The sequence below is a fragment of the Dermacentor silvarum genome, chromosome 3 (assembly GCF_013339745.2).
Source record: "Dermacentor silvarum isolate Dsil-2018 chromosome 3, BIME_Dsil_1.4, whole genome shotgun sequence".
In the NCBI taxonomy this organism is placed as follows: domain Eukaryota; kingdom Metazoa; phylum Arthropoda; class Arachnida; order Ixodida; family Ixodidae; genus Dermacentor; species Dermacentor silvarum.
In genome coordinates, this window is record NC_051156.1 from 114,137,535 (window position 1) to 114,157,722 (window position 20,188).

Here is a 20,188-nt window from a genome sequence, read left to right on the forward strand (position 1 = left end):
AACAAGCATCGTGTCACGCACACACAAGCAAACATGAACACATCTCACTCGATGACTGCAGAAACTCAATGTCAAAACGCTGGAGTCGGGAAGCGCAGCAACTGCAGCGAGCGAATTGACCTACGTGCTGCGTCTCGCATCAACGCGAATGAATCCGCGAAAACAGCTTACGGCGGACTGCGTCCCCGACGTAGATTAAAAAATTAATCTACGTCGATTGCTTTCAAGATAGCTCGGAGTAGAACGCCCCCTTCCCTACCCTCCCACCGGAGCCTCACCGCCCCCTGGCCGCCCGGAGTAGAACGTCCCCTTCCCCCGGAGCGTTTCGCCGATGAGAGACGGCGCGCTTCCTTCTCAGTTTCCTCCCTTGCGTGCGCAATATGGAGCCGCGATCGCCGGCCCACTCTCGCACGCTTTCACTCAGACATACAGCATACGGCGCGAGGCTATGATTTTATCGCCATTAGACTTCATACGGAACCGCACGGCGACAGCGACGGTAGAAATGCGCCTAGAGTGTCCATATATTTGCTATTGCAATAAAATGCGAAAGTAGGCGAACAGCGCAAATTTCACGGAACACAAGACGAACATAGAGCCGACTTGCAACTGATTTTATTTTTTGATGTGTGGGCATATCTATACCTTGACAGTCAAAAAATAGGAGAAGGAAGAACGAATAACATAAAATGATACACTTATTCCTATCTCTCGTCAGCGTACATCATCGACTTGCACCACAAGCACGGGCTGTATTATCTGCAAATCAAAAAAATGAAGTTCTTTTTGGGAGAGGGTCAGAGAAGACATACTAACACAATTTTCCTTTAGGCATGCTATTTCCTCGGCTTCAATTATTTCTCTAGTTCTTTTTCTCTGCTTCTTCCTGGTGCATTTGTTCCTGACAAGATTGAAGTGCAACCACAATCCCTGCAGTGGAGACTTAAGTGGCTACTAATCACTTTGTGTACGTTGTAGTTGTGTTCTTTTAATTTCTCATTTATGCATCTTCCGGTTTGTCCTACATATAGTTTCCCGCAGGACAGTGGGATCGAATAGACAACAGCTTCAATGCAGTTTCTTACAAGGCGGTTTTCATGCTTTATGGAGCAGGACTGTGGCTTCGTTGCTGTTTTGTTTACCTTCGAACACATTGCGGAAAGTTCTTTAGGAGCAGGAAATATGTTTACGTTAGCGTGTTTTCCTATCTTTTTCAAGTTATGCACTAACTGGCGCATGTAGGGTATCACAGTTATTTTTTTTTCGGATGCATTGCAATGCTGCTTGGCTGTCCTGTGGTTTCCCCTTTAACTTTTTAGAACCGATTCCACTACGGATATTTAATTTATATGCTTTCTTCGGATACCCCGCTATCTGAAGACGGTCTGTCTGTTTACTAAAGGCATCGGTTATCGAGTTAAAACATGGTTTGTTTAAGGCATTGGTGAAACACATTGTTGCTATAGGCCTTTTTAAAAGTTTTGAATGGAAGACTCGGCTTGCTGGCCCGTGTCTTGTACGCTCAGCTAAATGTGAGTTAGCAAAAATTTTAGATTCATATCTAAAAACATGGATCGTTCCACGGGTAATTCACAGGTTGAATTGAGTGCTTTAAAACATTCGTGGAATTGATTCAGCAACTGAATCATTATTGATTCGAGGTCCGCTTTGTTAGTGCTAAAATTTACGAGAAAATCATCAAAGTATCGGAAGATCTTGGTTAATTTTGTAATTTGTAGTGGGTCCTGCAGTTGGCCATCGAGATGTGCAAAGTAAAGGTCACTCAAAATTGGTGCTATGCAAGGGCCAATAAACATGCCGTTAGTCTTAATGTAACACTTATCATCCCATGTCATGAATGTCGAGTTTAAGTACATCGTTAAAAGCTCCAAGAAACTTTGTACTGCCAAACTTGTTTAATTCTGGAAAGCAACGTAACTGTACTATACTCGCGGACAACTTTCTGTGGCAATGAAGGGGCGCGTGGATACTACACATGTGTTACCGCGCCAAGTAGTCCGGCAGCGTTTGACAGTGCTTTTGGTTGCTCGGTACAGACGCTAAATCGACGAAGCTTCCACTTGCGACGGTTTCGCATTTGCCCAGACGTGGAAGGGAAAAGCCGCAAAATAAGTAAACTTTTACACTCAGTGGTGTGTTCTGTCTTATTTAACTGTTCTTAATAAGCTCTCTATGTTTTCTGTTCCTAAGCCTAAACCAACGTTAATTAAAACCCGGCACTCTTTTCAGAAGTGCTCTTACTTGCGCGCTCTTTGCCTCGTTAGCTTTCCCTTCATTGCCTCAGAAAGTTGTCCGCGAGTATAATTGTCCATGTAATCATACAGGACAGAAGTTCACGATGTGGCAGAGTAGTACAGGTCCTTAATGTTGAGTGAGTATGCCATATAGCTATTGTATTTGCATTTGTCTTAAAACGCGAGGATTTCTTAGGATTTTCGCACGAGGAATGGGTAATTTACTTTTAATAAGTTAAGTTTTTCCGCAAAAACAAAGATACGCTTGTTTGCCACATACCCTTTTCTGAAACAATTACCCTTAGCGGAATGCCTAGTTTGTGCGTTTTCGCGCTGAAAACATATGCAGGCTCGTGCATTCGCTTTTTTCTATGTATTTAACTAAACCGTCGAAATTTAATTTTTTACATAACTTTCTGACCTTTGCCTTTACTGCCTGCAGGGGGACTTTCTCCTAATGTGAAAGATGATAAAATGGCTTCTTCAGCTTTTGACTTAAAGCAGGCTTTCCTTTAAAATTGGATGAGCTAATTGGCTCGTTGAGCCAGACGTCACTCAATTTTGCTGTACCAGCCAATCAGTGCGTGCCTGAAGGCGAAAGGCGAACTATCGCCGTAATGGAACGTTTCAGAACACGGCCCCTAGATGATGCCACCATACCGAGGAAGGCTCAAGATCGCGTTTGCTTGAGCGTCTCATCTGACTCGCATCTCGTCTTCTGTACCTGCACAGCGGTGCAACATGGCGGCGCCCTTGCGGTTACCGATTTCATTGAGTAGGTTTTAGAGTAGCCTATGTCCAGGAGCGCTGATAAAAAGATATATTAATACTATAACAAAAGGCAACAGTAGTAATTTCTTTGCTCATGACATATATTTAAAACTAATTAGGAATTACACTTTGCTTGAATAAAATAAAGCGTAATCTGATCGAGATTAGTTTCATTGCAGACTTGTCGCAAAAAACAAATGCTGACAAACACACTTCGGGTGAGTCTTGCGATATGAAAATAAACTATACCTGCATGCTGTGACTACACAGGTCGGCAGGAACAACCTAATGAAATATGCGTCTGACTAAACACTAGTAATAAAGCGGGTGAAAGCTGCTGTTGGGTTGCTTTACGTGATAGCATTGCATTGCCACATAGCATTGCACAGTATTGCATCCGTCACTCAGTCACTACGGAACACATGTTCCTTGTTGGCGCAGTTCACGACATACATGAGAGCGCACATGAAAAGCGGGAATAGCGCCTGAAGTGCGCCACTAGACAACAAGGCACTCTGGTTCAACTTTCATGTATCTGGGCCACACGTAATGGCAGCCAAAGGCACGGCTATAACCGTCTTCGTGCATGGCGAGGTTGCACCAGTTCTCGCCGTCGACGCGATGGCAGAATCGGCTGCAGAAGCTGGCGTAGAAGGTCTGCCTGCCCGTCAGCGTCTCCAAGGACTGCAGCTGCGAGTACGCCTTGTCACCGTCGGCCGTGCTTTCCAGGGCTTTGACAGTCAGCCTGAGGGCAAACAGTTCCTTGATGAAGCGCTTGTCGTGCACCGAGCTGGCCTCGTCCCAACGGCAGCTCTTGAGCGACGACCACCAGAACCGCCTCGAAAGGTCCTCGTCGATGCTTCGGCCACGTCCGACGATAGCATTGACGATGCTGCTGGCCATCTGGAAGCCCAGTCCGCTGTACGACATTGAGGAGGAGCCGTGGATGTAGAAGAAAGGCAGGTAGAAGGCGAACATTCTGACCTGCAGGAAGTTGATGGAGTGCAGATAGTGGATATTCTGCGTGCGCCACTTGAACCGGGCCGTCATCACCGGGTGAGGATTGCCGGACTTGAGCAGGGCCACGAGCGCCTTTCGTGTGCTGATCCAGGCGTCGAAGAAGCTCGATGAACTGTTGGGAAAGCTCTTGTACAGCCAGTCCAGGATACGCCTGTTGGACACCCTCACGGCGCACCGTTCTTGGCACAGACCTTTGATCTTCGCCACGGCCGTCGCCTTGGCCGGTTCTGTGATGGCGTCCGAGTTTTGGGCCAGCTGCACGAGTGTGTCGACGGTGTTCTGCAACACGTTCGAGGTCATCTGGATCTCGCCGTGCTCGAAGCGCTTGACGAAGTTGTGCAGTATCTGCAGCAGGCCGAACGATTCGTGGACGGCGAGAAAGCAGAGCGTCTTGGTGAGCACGTAGTCGGATTCGTTGTCGTAGCTGTGCCGAAGCTGATCGAAGTCCGGGTTCACGACCCAGATGTAAGCGTAAGCAAACAGCCACCCGACCACGTTGAGACTTCTCGCCGGAGGAAGCAAGGTGAGAGCTTCTGACAGTGCCTCGAGGCGCTGCTCGTCGTACGCGAAGACCGTAGTTTCTGACGTCAACGAGTCGTCGTTCAGGTGACGTTTGAGAAGCGTCAGCCAGGACTGGGGCTTCATGTTGGGAGCCATGTCCTGGACCTGTTTCAAGGTGACGAGAACGTCCTTTCCGCGTTCGTCGCTGCATGCCGCCAGATTCGACGTAAGCGTCAACTCGTCGCGACGCAGGGCGTCGATCTCCTCCTTGGTGATGTTCCCTCCGCCTTTTGCGAGGAACGTTGCGGCTCTCGTAATCAGGTGCTCGGTGTCCTCCTCGTTCTCGTACACGTGACCCACCTGCTGCCTTCGTAATTCGATCAGCGGTCCGGGCTCCTGGAATACGAAGCTGGCCGTGTGGAACTTCCTCGTGCTTCGTCTGAGGTCGAAGAGCAGGGCGACCCTCCAATTGACCACCAGATCCAGCAGGACGTCCAAGAGGTCGACGTTCTCCGGAGGGTCGTGTGGCCACGGTATCCGTCGCTCCTTCATGAAGTCCACAAAGTGGGCCGCTTGTGTTTCTGACTGCATATGTAAGAAACCTCTCAAATGCAGCCACTGACCTCGATGCTCGCTTCGTGCGTATGCTAATATGACTTCCGCCGCATAATTTTACCTACGAAGTTTGTTAAAAAAGTATCCGACCTTATTTTTTCTTTTCTGCGAACACCCGATAGATATGAAACAAGCGCGCTTGCATCTTGAATCTTCGTGCGCATTCGCGAATTTTTACTCGAGTGAGGTAGTGCGCAGTGCTCTCGTCGGTTCTTTTATTGCAAGGAAAGTGACGGAGCGACTGAAGCAGCGCTACTGCCAGAAACTAGGCGACAGCGAAGTGGAAACCATTCGGAAGATTCAGACGGCTTTCAGTGACGATACTATGAGCAGCACACATATTAAGGAGTGGTACAAACTAGGCATAGGACAAGGCAAGAGGTATGCACTGAAAGATAAGCATGGTAATATCATCAGCAATTTCGATGACATAGTAAAAGCAGCAGAAGAATTCTATACTGACCTGTACAGTAGCCAAAACAGCCAAGCTTCTTCCATTCGAAATAGTGATGAACCGGATACAGAAGCTCCTTCTATAACTAGCGATGAAGTTAGAAGGGCCTTGAAAGACATGACCAGGGGAAAAGCGCCTGGAGAAGATGGAATAACAGTAGATTTAATCAAAGATGGAGGAGATATCATGCTTGAAAAGCTTGCGGCCCTTTATACGCAATGCCTCACAACTTCAAGTGTACCAGAGAGCTGGAAGAACGCCAACATTATACTTATCCATAAGAAGGGAGACGTTAAAGAACTGAAGAATTACAGACCCATTAGCTTGCTTTCAGTATTGTATAAAATATTCACCAAGATAATTTCCAATAGAATCAGGACAACACTTGACTTCAGTCAACCAAGGGAACAGGCTGGCTTCAGGAAGGGATATTCTACGATGGACCATATCCATGCCATCAATCAGGTAATCGAGAAATCTGCGGAGTACAATCAACCTCTCTATATGGCTTTCATAGATTATGAAAAGGCATTCGATTCAGTAGAGATATCAGCAGTCATAGAGGCATTGCGTAATCAAGGAGTGGAGGAGGCATACGTGAATATCTTGGCAAATATCTACAATGATTCCACAGCTACCTTGGTTCTCCACAAGAAAAGCAGAAAGATACCTATCAAGAAAGGGGTCAGGCAAGGAGACACAATTTCTCCAATGCTATTCACTGCATGCTTAGAAGAAGTATTCAAGCTCTTAGACTGGGAAGGATTAGGAGTGAGGATCGATGGCGAATATCTCAGCAATCTTCGGTTTGCAGATGACATTGTCCTATTGAGCAACAATGGAGAGGAATTACAACAAATGATTGAGGACCTTCATCGAGAAAGTGCAAGAATTGGGTTGAAGATGAATATGCAGAAGACAAAAATAATGTTCAATAGCCTGGCAAGGGAACAAGAATTCAGGATCGCCAGTCAGCCTCTAGAATCTGTAAAGGAATATGTTTATCTAGGTCAATTACTCACAGGGGACCCTGATCATGAGAAAGAAATTTACAGAAGAATAAAATTAGGTTGGAGTGCATACGGCAGGCATTGCCAAATCCTGACTGGGAGCTTACCACTGTCGTTGAAAAGAAAAGTGTACAATCATTGCATTCTACCGGTGCTAACATACGGGGCAGAAACTTGGAGGTTAACAAAGAAGCTCGAGAACAAGTTAAGGACCGCACAAAGAGCAATGGAACGAAAAATCTTAGGAGTAACGTTAAGAGACAGGAAGAGAGCGTTGTGGATCAGAGAACAAACGGGGGTAGACGATATTCTAGTTGACATTAAGCGGAAGAAATGGAGCTGGGCAGGCCATGTAATGCGTAGGATGGATAACCGGTGGACCATTAGGGTTACAGAATGGATACCAAGAGAAGGGAAGCGCTGTCGAGGACGGCAGAAAGTCAGGTGGGATGATGAGGTTAGAAAATTCGCAGGCGCAAGTTGGAATACGCTAGCGCAAGACAGGGGTAATTGGAGATCGCAGGGAGAGGCCTTCGTCCTGCAGTGGACATAAATATAGGCTGATGATGATGATGATGATGACAACCGGTTTAAAGTAGGCCGCACATCGGTGGGAAGCGAGCCACGCTCCGGTCGGCCATCAACATGCCGAAATGATCCGGTCATTGCCGAAGATAACGCTGTGGTGATGCGGGACCGTCGTGTCACTATCCGAGAAATTGCGGAAGAGGTGGGCATCAGCACTTTTTTTGCACATTCCATTATGACCGAAGATTTGACCATGAAGAGAGTTGCGGCGAAATTCGTGCCGGAGCTGCTCACGGTGGAGCAAAAGCAACTTCGTGTTGAAGACTCACAGGGCATGCTGGATTCCACAAACAGTGACCCCTACTTCATGAACACCATAATCACTGGTGACGAGTCTTGGGTATACGGGTACGACCCGGAAACCAAATCCCAGTCACGAGTCGTCACAGTGGAAGCATTCCACGTCACCAAGACCAAAGAAGGCCAAGGCCAAGTGTGCAGCAACGTCAAAGTGATGCTGACTGCTTTCTTTGACTCCCGCGGTGTGGTACACCACGAGTACGCACCACAGGGTTAAACAATCACCAAAGCGTACTACAGGGATGTCCTCCGTCGCCTACGTGATGCTGTGCGGCGCAAGAGACCGGAGTTGTGGTCAACAGGAAATTGGGGCATCCATCGCGACAATGCTGCTGCACATTCCTCGCACTTGATTCAGACTTTTTTGGCGGAAAACCAGACTCCTGTACTTCAACAGGCTCCTTACTCTCCTGATATGGCGCCCTGCGACTTCTGGATGTTTCCCAAAATCAAGAGGCCATTGAAAGGAGCGCGATTTCAGACAAGAGAGGACATTATGGCTGCAACGACAGCTGAGCTAAACTCCATTCCGAAAGAGGGCCTTCTCGGAATGCTTCCAACTATGGCAGCGCCGCTGGGAGAAGTGTGTGGAGTCCCAAAGAGACTACTTTGAGGGTGATTAGGTTTCCAACGCTCAAATTATGCCAGTTTTTTTTTTCTTCGGCCAAAGGTTGGATACTTTTCTAACAGACCTGGTATATGAATAACCTCTGAATACAAGTTTACGCGCTTGCCATATATATATATATATATATATATATATATATATATATATATATATATTTGCTGTGTCGGTTAAATGTATGCAGTAGTATCTTACAAAGGTCATTATAGAGGTACTGATGTTTTTTCCTATCGACTTTCTGTTGCTTTGAATAGAATGTCTGTTGATATGCAATTGGATAGCATGCATGTATTCTTTTACGAGTGGCTGTAGATGCTTGCTGCTAATTTTGGAGCTCGAATATAGAAGTGCTATTTTAATTTTTCTGATAAATAAGAGTGTCGTGTGGACCGTGTTATCACGTAGCGGTGGTTCTCAGTGACACTATACGATGCAAGAAATGTCTACTCTCATGTCTCTGATGATTAGCTCTAATAGACGAGCGTTCGTAATCATTGTCCAACTAGTGAAATAGTGTCTAACTGCGCTCTTTTCTCTTGAAAGCTTAACAGTTGTTTGTTGGCAGCAATGTCAGTGTCAGTAACTCTCTTTTTCGGAAAATTGCCAGGTCGCGACCTACCACACAAGACTCTAGCGAAAAGTACCTAATGGATAATGATGCTGACTTGATGCTGATGCTGATCTTCTTAATCTTTTTTTTTGTGCGTTACGCTTTTAGACGCCTTGCCTGTCATTTTACCACAGCTTTAAATTACATCCACCGATGTCCAGTCAACGGAAGCAATGTACCGCAAGCCGTACTGCCTCAAAAAACCGTAGCGAGGCCCCTGTACTGTCGGTACAGTGTGTCAATAGCGCATTCAGTCCACAGACATTGCTTAACTTACACTGTGCAAAGGAATGTATCGCGCGGCAAGTGCGTTAAGTGTTACTGAAAGAGTTCTAAAACAAAATGACCCTTCACCCCCCCCCCCCCCCCCCCCCCCCCTCTGTGATTGTGATGGCAATATCGGTAATGGCTGTATGTGACTCTTGCCGATGGCAACGCATAACTTTAGCATAGCGCTACAAATCTACCCTTTGTACTTCATCCTCTACCCACCAGCCAACTTTGAACATATTAGCTAATCTGCGCCTGAATCATCTACCGTGGCTTAGCTAGTGCCTGCAAAGCTGGAAGGTGGCTGCAGTGGTTATAGCGATACCGGTGTAACGATGGAGCGCCAGCGCGCTAAAACGCTCATATACGGAGGCTGTGGCGTTCTTTCGAATTGTCCCCGGTATGGCTACTGGCGCCACTACCACCAGCCTGTGCAGGCCGGTATTAAAGGCCGCACCGTAAAGGTTTAGCGCACTCACTTCGGAAGGCGTCCGCTTCAGGCACGTCGCGTACGCGGACATTGCCTTTGCGTCGGCGCGAGACTTGCGGTGGCTGCAGTTGCCGGCCGTGAGGTACTTCTGCGAGTCGTAGGCCATGACCTCGCCGTACATTCGCATCGATCGCCTCTCCTCTTCTCGCTGCGAGGCCCTCGGGCCACCGCCGCAGACGAAGGCGTGCAGGCTGTGACACGGGTCGGCCGCGGCGTTCATGCGGGCGCGCAGTTCGCTGGCGTGCAGCATGCAGTCGTCGGTGCCGCACACGTCGACGGCGTGCCGGGCCACCATGACGGCCTTGATCTCGCGGAGGAAGAAGAACACGACGAAGCTGGAGAGCACCACCAGCGAGAGCAGCACGGCGCCGTAGAAGAAGATGCGCGAAGAGTGCTTGCGGCTCTGGTAGAGCAGAGAAGAGATGCGGCGGGAGTGGTCCTGCATGCGAGAAGGCAGATGATCGGGTCGCGCACACAGGACAAGCCGCAAGTGAAAGCGATCAGAGTTGGCATGCCTCGCGGAAACGTGCCCTGTCGTTTCCAGGGCGGTTGGTTTCGCGTAACCTATATCTATGACGTGACACAAATACGTCATTGGGAAACAACTGAAGTAGGCGAATCGTCATGTATTTAACTGGTAATTATTACGGGAATCAATGTATGACATCAACCAACTGAAATAGCGCCAGCGGAGCTAAATGTCGGAGGCGACCGAAACGTCAAGTCTAACTGGTAGCTGCACGCGTATGATACTAATAAATGAGTACTGACAGGGAATTTTGTCTCAATTCTATTGCTTTGTTGCATAGTTGTTGACCCAGTAACTACGCCATGGAGCCTAAATTCCCCGTGAGCGCTACAAATAATGATTACCTTAGCTTTCATCGCAACCATGCGCAGTTCAAACGCACACCGATTGCAGCGCGACCTCGGAAGTGGAAAAGGAGACTCGCCAAGCCAACGAAACCTGTTGTGGTGGTCTCGTAATACCACATACTAATGACGCATACAAACACACACAGAGTGCTCGCATCGCCGGTGTTGATTCGATGCTTGACAACAGGTGTTTGTTTTAGAGGATGGTCTCCAAAGTCGAATATGTCGTAGTACGAGGCGAGGAGACAACGCAGTTCATGAGCACGCAGGGGCGGGAAGTTGGGAGCAATCATTTTCACTAAGGCATTCAAATCTGAAGGAGCAGGAGGCGAAGCAAGAGTTGCACGCGAGGAGCTGTCACAGGTTAAAGCCGAAATGTGGTAGTATTCGTCCTGCTTGATTTGCGCAAAGGATATGCCGCGCGGGAGAACTTGCGCACGAAGTCCAAAGTTCACAAGCAGAGGACAGGACGTGTTGCCCGTAAAGGTAATGACGGTGTGAGGAAACGCGAAAGAATTCGAGAGCAGGACATCCGGATTGGGGTATACGATGTACTCACCGTCTGGTATTGACCTTTTTCGCGGAGCAGTTTGTTTTAGAGAAACGAGATGGTGCTTACAATGGCGCGCCATACCTCTCCTCAGCGACCACGCACGAATAGGAAAATATTACCGCTTCTACCTTGCTTCTGTGCGATCAGCTGTCGGAAATGCTACTGAGTTTTCGCTAACGTACTGTGCTCTTTCACTCTGGTTTGAATCCAGTGGATTGAAGACGTATGCAGTAGTTGGCTGCAAAAATAGTGACTGGCATATTAAGGAATGTGGGGCCAAGTTCGCGGACCGCTGCTGCAATTGTCCGTACGTGTTTCCGGCACTTCGAGATGTACGGCTTTCCTCGAGGATACAAAAATTTGTTCATCCGCCTGCGTTGTATTGATAACCTTCAAAGGAAGGGCTTCAGCCCCGGTACGTTGACAAGATTGAGTACTGCTCTTTAAACAATGATAACGGGAGTAGCGCCGCCTCCTGTCATAGTAGGTTTCACGCACAATATTTACGCACATCTACCCCAACCAGCACGGAAACTTACATCCACTCTTTCGCCAACGTGTCGAGAACAAGTGAATGGGCGCACACTTGAATATATGCGTGCTATATACGCACAGTAAGTGACGATACTACATCAATAGCGCACGAATGGTCGAAGTTGAATGTTCCGTGAAGGTCCACAAGAGTAAGCGAGTTACGATAATATGCATTTGCTACAAGGTATTGAAATGTCCAGAACAGCTACGTTTCAAGCCTTGTGCGCAGCAAGAACAAATCTATCGGAACTGAGCACACCCGCGCGCGATTAGGCAGAAAATAATCAGAAAGTGGCCGCACCGAGGAACTTCACTGTGTCAGAAACTGACAAGCCGCTGCTTCAAAATATTTGCCAAATAAAATACACAGAGCAAAACATACTAATCCTGATTCAATTCATGAGCGGAATGTTGATAGCTTGAAATACGTATTTAGCCCCGCTTTTAGAACAAGCACAATATACGCTGCTTGCGCCGTTTGAACATAGGTTAATCAGCTCCGAAAGCGCTTTTGCATGTCCTCTGAAGCTGTGATCAAAGCTTCGTATCGTTCTCCCAGGTACCTTTAAGATATCTCCCAGAACAGAGGTTTTCTAAGCCGCGCCGGCGTGATACACTTCCATTACAAACGAGGAGGCAACGGAGGCAGTTGAGGCATGCAATGGACGCGTCACCACGTGATCAAACATGGCAGCGCCCACGGGATCGCCGCGAAAAGGCTCAATAGGTGGAACGGGAGAAACACCTATGTAGGTAACGGCAAGGTGAGGGAGGCGAAAATGCTCTGTGAAACATAGCCGGATCGGAGCACTAATGGTAGGATGAATAACAACAGGTAGAGAGAGTTGCATAACACCAGCAGCACAATCTACCAATGCGGCATGTGTTGACAGCAAGTTAAGTCCCAAGATCAGGTCGTGAGGACAGTGTTATAGAACAAAGTATAAAGCAGAAGTATGATGTCCGGCGACACTCACACGAGCCGGACACATGCCAATAAAGGCCGGTGTTGAACCGTCGGCGACACGGACTACAGGCGACGGGGCAGGAGTGAGGACTTTTTTGAGACGATTGCTGAGCTTAGCATTTGTCACAGATACGTGCGTGCAAGTGTCAGTCAGAACCGTACAGGTACACCATCCACTTTCAGTTTGATGGAGATCCGGTGTGTCGGCAGTGCCAGAAGAGGATTTTGGCGTCGGGTCGTTATATAGCAGTATCACCTCCAGGTGCTGCAGCGGTTAGTTTTCCAAAAGTGCGTTAGTTTTCCCAAAGCGAGAAGCAGCAGGAGGCGGACGGTGGGTTGGGGTTAGGGCCAATGGGTCGAATGAAGAGCGGCAATGAAGTGAAATATGGCCGATACGGCCACAAGTGAAGCATATAGGCCTGTCGTCTGGAGTGCGCCATTCGGCTGGGTTGTGCAATCAGGTTGGAGCAATCAGGTTTCTGTTGCGTGTGACAGCGGTGGACGAAGTGCAAGGCCAATTAATTGAGCAGGCGTTGGTCAAGCTAACGTTGGCTAATTTCTGGCGCACGACGGTCTGGATCAGTGAAACGGTCGCCTGGCAATTGTCGGGGCCAAGGTTTGGGGTTGTGATAGGAGATGCGGCTTCTATTTCACGCGGGATGATGTGTACGATGTGGTCAGAACAATTTGGCGTGGGCAGACTGTGGAGGTCTTCGCAGGTGGTCGTAGCAGCCGTGTTGGGAAGGCAGGGAAATGGGTGGGCAATGCGGCGGCTCTTGGCTTGTTCAAACCGGCGGCATTCGGCAATTATGGCTTGCACAGTGGAATAATTCTTAAACACAAGGAGGTGAAAGGCATCACCTGCTGTTTCCTTAATGACATGCGCGACTTTATCAGCTTCAGACATCCTCAGATCCACTTTGCGGCACAGAGCGAGCACGTCCTTGATGTACGTAAGGCAGGACTCGGTGCACATCTAGACACGCGAAGCGAGGTTATTTTTGGCGGCTCGCTGACGTCCAATAGGCTTACGGAACAAATCCTTGAGCTTCTGTTTACAAATGTCCGAGCTGGTAAGTTCCTCCTCGTCGGTCACAGACCAGACGCGTGCCGTTACCGCGAGGCAAAATAACAAATTAGCTACCAAGATGGTCTGGTCCGAGTGGTTGCTTGCGCGCACCTGCTCATAAAGTTGAAGCCAACTAAATATCAGTGTTGTTGGTGCCTGGAAAGGCTCCTGAGTCGCGTGGTTCGGCCAGAATGACGGTGGGCTTGGGTGCCGACTCTCCCGAAGCATCCTCGACTTGAGCTGGTCTTGCAGATGCAGCCAAGGAACGCCCGCTGCGTAAATCCGTCTTGCTCTCGAGCCCCCAACCTCCACCAAAAATCTTACGGGGGAGAGAGAAGTACGAAATATATTTACAGGATATTTGCAACAGCCGTATAGTGGCTGACAAGATATTAGTTGGCTCGCGATGTTAAGAGCGTCGTGTTCTCCGGACTAACCTTAAACGTCTTCTTCATCAGCCTGTCACAATGTCTATAGATTTCTCAGTTAACCTAACATATCTAACAACCAAATGAGCGAAAAATCAAATAAAAAAAGAAAGCTTATCGCTTTGGCGCGCTGCTCCTGCTGCGCTGAGAACGCTGAGAAGAGTCTTCCAATCGGCACGTCAATTCATTCGGCGTTACTCGAGAGTGACTCCGAAGTACTTGGTACTAGCGAGCCTACATGCAAGCCCTACTTGTACGAATGAGCAACGCCACCTGCACCGGAGTTTAAGGGCGAAGCACCTTAGGGCCGAGCCTTGTCCAACCCTCATCGTCCGTAGCTCTGGTTTTCATGGAGTCCGCTAGGGGCGCTGCGGTGGTTCCCTACGCGCGCTCTCTTTCTCTCTTCAGCCATGGATAATAATGGTCGCTTCTGATAATGGCGCGCCCGCTATGTATGAAAAGGCGAGAGTGGCGGCTCAACTGCAAGCGGAGTCGAGGGCTCGCAAAGCTGCTGCAGCTCCGCGACGCAGACAACAAGCGGACCCGAAGTCTAGGGCGCGGGAAGCTGCAGCAAAACGGCAACGCCGGGAAGCGGACCCGGAGCTCAGGGCTCGCGAAGCTCGCGCTTGAACCGAGCATCGGTGCCACCAACCTCAGGTATAGAGAACGCTTCCGGCGTTTTGCCGCCGCTTACCGCGCTCTCGCCGCCTCTGGGTCCGCTTGCCGGCGTCGCCTTGCTGCTGCACTGATCACAAGGCAATGTACGGGGGATTCACGGTTACCCGAATGATCCCCGGTGCTTCACCCACTCATCATCATTCACTTCGTGGATATGCGGTGATTTTTTTCTATGGAACGTAATTACCAAGAAATATAAAATAAAAGTTATCTTGTGTACACCTCACACGAACAGATAAAACTTTCTTTACGCAGTTTCGGGCCTGTAATCCGTAATTTTTGTTTATCGGTTTTGCTTGCTTTGGGAATGGGCACAGACGCCACTTGGCGCTGTCAACAACTGCCGCATCTACAATTGCAACACAAGACAACACACAGACGCAGCTTGGCGCGGCAACAGCAGCGAGTGAATTGACCTTCATGCTGCGTCGAAGGCACAGCGCATACGAAGCGACAAGCCCTTGGCGTACTTTGTACACATCGCAGATCGCTTTCAAGATGAGGTTGCCCACGCGGCGTACGCAGCAGCTGCCAGTAGTGGCAGCCTAAGACCGAGTTTTACCTTGGATGTGTTTGAAGGTCAGATTTACGGAACCAGCCGTTTTCTGGGTTTGTACCTGGAGCAGTAGAGCATCCAATAACGCTCTTCGCGTGTAAGTATCAAACACGAAGAAGCGTCGGCGTGACGCTTCTTCTGCTTCTTTGACCAGGGTGTCGACAATGAATCATCAGTAATGACATATTCGGGTGGTCGTTCGAGAACGCTCTGGCCATGCTACGAAGGTGGCGTAAATCTGCTTAAAAGCTGTATACCGAGACCCGATATGGAAGAAGCTGTCCTGCTTTCTTATCACTGAAACACGCATATGCTAGCTGGAAGTCTTAGTTGCTCTATTAAATTACATTTGTAGCTTGCCAGATCGTTCTGAAACGACCGCCCGAATATACCTTAAGAACAGCAGGTTAGATACCTCTAGTCCTACTGAAGGATGAGACGACTCGCCTAAACCACTTCGCTGTGTCTGATGTATCAGTCGCCGAGATCGGCATACATGCGCGAAGGATTTCATTTTGTTAGAGATGCATAATCCGCCTACGTTGATATGTGTGTAAGCACTAGTTCAAGCTCACTTTAAGAGCTGAGTTACATAGCTTACACATAAGAAACGCACTGGCGCGAGTTGCAATATACCGCAGCGTTAAAACGCCAATGAAAATCGGAGGCTTAAACGCACCGAGTGCAAGATAAACAGCTTGTATAGCTACCGTCAATGCTTTAGTAGCGTGTGATAACGTAAGAATCTGTGCTGCCAAACCGTACGCGTTTGCCAAATCACAACCAAAACCAGGTCACAGCTTGGTTGTCAAGCCAAAGTAAAACCCAAACGATGCATGCCAGGCTCAGACACGCACACCTGTGCTTTTAACAGCGAAGCTGTTTAAGCCAGCCGTAAAACGTGCGTGTTTCATGAAAAGCCAGCCGTGCCGTAGCCATGGCAACCAGCGACGCCGCAGCTGCCTGCCACTGTAACCGCTGCCTAGAAACCACCTCGCGGAGTGTCGCGCGTTATGCTTGAGAGAGAGAAAGAGCAAATGAGAGCGAGAGACAGAGAAACAAATTGTAACAGCACCAACGAGGCAACGCGCAGAGGTGCTGCCGACACCAACCGCACTTCTCCGTTTCCCCGCATTAGCGCCGAACGCTCGCGGTGTCCATGACTGCAGCAGGTGGCTCTGGCGGCGGCTCGGCCGACCTCCCACTAGCTGCGCGCTACTGCGCATGCGCCGTGACGTCATCCCGGTGTTTCGTCTGCTGCGCCCCGCCCGTACCCTTTCCCACGGCCGGGCCCGACTGGCGCGCGCGCGCGGCAGTCGAGCCCGGCCGTGCCTGTGCATAGCTTTCGCCCCACTTTCGCAACGTGGGCTCGGACTGCAAGTGCTTCGCGAGGCGTTCCCCGATGCCACGTACCAAGAGGAAATGCTTATACACTTCGTATAACTTAGCATCACTTGCAATTACTTCGTATAACTTAACATCACTACGTATAGCCATGACCAGCTATGAACCGATCAGCTATGCTGCCTTTAGCCTTGCTCCACTAGTGCAAGCTACCCCGATTTTTTTTTTTTTTTGGCTTGTGAAATACTGCAATGGTGAAAAATGTGAGCTCAGCTGAACTAACTTTTATGGGAGTTGGAGTTACATTATTCATGCTGAAAAGACATAGCAGTCGGATCCTTTATACCGCTTCACATGACATCGTCAGCATTTGCAGGAAAAGAGCTATGGGAAATTTCTTATAGAATTGCCATCACAAGCTTGCAACCAATCATTTTACGGTCTTTCAATGCAACAGCACAGTACAGCAGATTCAGGAGCCCGTATGAATACAGGGGTGAAAGCCTTCGTCAAGCCTTAATGGCTTTTTGCTATAACCCCAGAGCACCACTTTTGTGACTGTTGTATTTATTGTTTCCTCTGATATAGAAATTAACTGAAATGAAAAAAAAACAAGGTCAGAACTTTGCACTCGGCCGCGTAACGCTTGAAACAGCGAAGCTGGTCGATCGTAGCCAAGCATGTTCCGGAAGTGCGCGCAAACTTTTCATCTTATTACACATGACGATGATAATGTCTTTTCGCGCGTCTCGGACTTAGGGCCGTCACTGCGCGTTGCATAGTGCAGCTTGCAACACCGACACCGTGTTCCAATGCCGATACTGCGTTCCAGGAGACCCGCTCCGTGAATGCGTCTCTCTCTCTTTCGCTCTCATAGCGCGCGAAACCTCTTCACCTTGCAGAGCCCGAGCGTACGAACGCGCCAGCTGTGGACGAACATGACGACGCTCGAACGCAATCATATGGTTCGCATAAATGCATGCTCTGCAAGCCTGGCTGTATACCCTAGTGGTTACGGCGATCGCTTTGTAACCGGGGGTACGCAGGTTCGAATCCCGCCTCGACAAGAGAGTTTATTTTCTTTCTTGGCAGTTTCCTGATACGCACTGCAAATTACCGCTGGCTTAAACAGCTTCGCTGTTACAAAATGACTGAATTGTATGCGTCAGGTCTCCATTGCCTGGTTACCTTCATAAGAAAATGGGCAATGTAGCACTGAATCGATAGCAGGGGTTTAGTGTTGCGCTTGAACTTTGCGAACGCACATACCCTTGTGCGCCAAAATACCTGGCACCCTTAAAAGCTTTAACACGCCTTGTAGAATTTGTAAAGCCATCGCACAAGCACCACTACGTTGCCCGCAATGGGCTGCACCAGTAAAATACAGCACTTTCAAGCTTGAACACTGATATTGCTTTGCAGTTTTATTATTTAACTAACTGAGATGATTTATGATAAAGGCCATGCGCTGTGATTGCTATGTTTTATGACTTTTGTCCGGAGGCCACGATTCTCAAAATTAGGAGGAATTGAGTCTAGAATGTAAAACCGGGTTTGAGCAACCCAATGGTTGAATAGCATAGCATTCATATACGGCATATACGACATATTCCGCATGTATAAACCTACAGCATACATATCTTAAGTATATGCGGAGCCGCGCGGCAACGCTGACGGTGAAAATTCGCCGGCAGTGTCCATATAATTGCTATCGGAAAATGCTCCCTTTGCATATTCATGCGATTACAGAGCTGAGCTAGCACTGAAGCATTAATCTGAAATAGTCGTTTAAGCGTCGTATTTACAGAGAAAAGCTCTAAAGGGTGGGAGAGGCAAGGCACCACAAACACACTGAGCCCGTCCTTTAGCCCTGTTCCCTGGAGAATATGACCCATAATTGGAGAATAAGACTGAAGTGTAGATTCAGTCCTCTATGAGTGTATAGTTCCTCGTTCGTCCCGTCATTCAGGACTGTTCACTGTAATTATGTATGAGGCTGTACTCCAAGGTATAGATAGCTTGCACGTGACGTCACACAACCACGTCATAGACGCCCTTCTCAGTACTAGTCCTCCAACATGGAGGTTAGGCTGAAGTCAGTGCAAGCGACATATAGCTTGTGGCAACGATGACGACTCAATGGCCTACGATGAGCGTATTTCTTATTAGAACGACTGCGCTTACGCTGGACCTCCTGGACCGGGAGATCCGTGAGAGCCGGTACCCGCTATCCACGCGGACCGAGCGGGGACTGTCCGTGTGCCTTGGGAGTTCCAACGGGGGAGTCGAGTCGAGCGCAGTCCAGAGCGTCTCGTCGCCCTCGGACATGGATGTCGTCCACGCTTGGGGTCGTCGTTTCGTTGCTGTGAGCGGTTCGTCAGGGCCGTATGCAACGTATCGCTGAGACGTCTTCCAAACGACTGCCGACGGCGCGCTTCTTCTGCTTCTTCTTGCGTGCAAGCTCGCGCTCTTCTTCGTCTACACTCGAATGCCACATGTTGTGTGAATGGTCTATCGGCGAAAGAACGAAATATGTTTCAAAATAAAACTGAGTTCTTACTCAGCGAAAGGAGCGAAAATATGGAGAATACATCGTAGAGAGGGAGAAAAACAAGGAAAGGCAGGGAGGTTAACTACACAAACGACAGGTTGGCTGCCCCACACGGGTGGGGGAAAGAGGATGGGGGAAACAAGAAAGAAGGAAAAGGCTAATGGAAAGAGTGTTTACGTACCCAATAGCAGATACCGGCCTTCTATAAGTGTTTTCTCATATCTGGTAAAACTCATTAAAAGTGCGTGCAGCTTCGTGGATTAATTACGACAGAAATCATGCACTCAGGATATTTGCCTTCTAAAAGGTCGAACGCTGAGGGTACTCCGAAGGCAATGCAAGCGCGTCGATGCCGGATCGGAGAAGTCACACAGGGGGACAGTAGCTCGTCGGAGCACGCGGCGCATTGAGTCTAAATTGAGAGTATGATGATCATGATTATTCTTTGTTGGCGTCTCCTTTGAAACGGGGCGGCGACAAATAGCTAGCCGCCTGTTCGATCTAATTAGGTTTTAATACATCTGATGATGAATAAACTAGAATGTCAACTAGGATTCTATATATATAGTTGACATTTAGATGAAAAAATGGAACTGGGCAGGCCATGTAAGGCGCAGGATGAATAACCGATGGACCATTAGAGTTACAGAATCGATTTCAAAAGAAGGGAAGCGCAGTCGAGGACGGCAGAAAACTAGGTGGGGTGATGAAGTTAAGAAATTTGCAGGCGAAAGTTGGAATCAGCTAGCGCAAGACAGGGGTAATTGGAGATCACAGGAAGAGGCCTTTGTCCTGCAGAGGACATAAATATAGGCTGATGAGGATGAGGATGATGAGGACATCTGATGATGATGGTGATGTCTTATTTAATGGCACAAACCCGCGGTGGGGGATAGGCCACGAACAGGCCTATCGCAGGCTAGCATATTGCCTGCTTCTTCTTGTTCTTCTTTGATTAAACCTTTATAATCATATTGTACAGTTACCTACACGTGTAACGACTCCAGCTTTATCAATCTGTTCCCTGACTTTTTTAACATGAAAGCGTTTTATCCACGCTTGCGCGATGAATTTCCGTTACAAGATGTAACGGATGTGATCGGCGCCGAGTAAACTATGTTTA

General features: G+C 48.5%; 2 protein-coding genes across 2 annotated transcripts in view; one reads left to right on the forward strand and one right to left on the reverse strand.

Moving 5' to 3' along the window:
* LOC119445713 (tigger transposable element-derived protein 4-like) overlaps window positions 1-20,188 on the forward strand; it is a 342,546-nt gene that overhangs the window by 13,965 nt on the left and 308,393 nt on the right. The gene's annotated exons all lie outside the window — the stretch shown is intronic.
* LOC119444688 (endothelin-converting enzyme 1) lies at window positions 3,525-18,842 on the reverse strand. The gene is made up of 3 exons (XM_037709050.2): window positions 18,699-18,842; window positions 9,499-9,948; window positions 3,525-5,132 (listed from the first exon to the last, which is right to left on the reverse strand). The coding sequence occupies exons 1-3, from the start codon at window positions 18,840-18,842 to the stop codon at window positions 3,525-3,527; spliced, it is 2,202 nt and encodes a 733-aa protein (XP_037564978.1).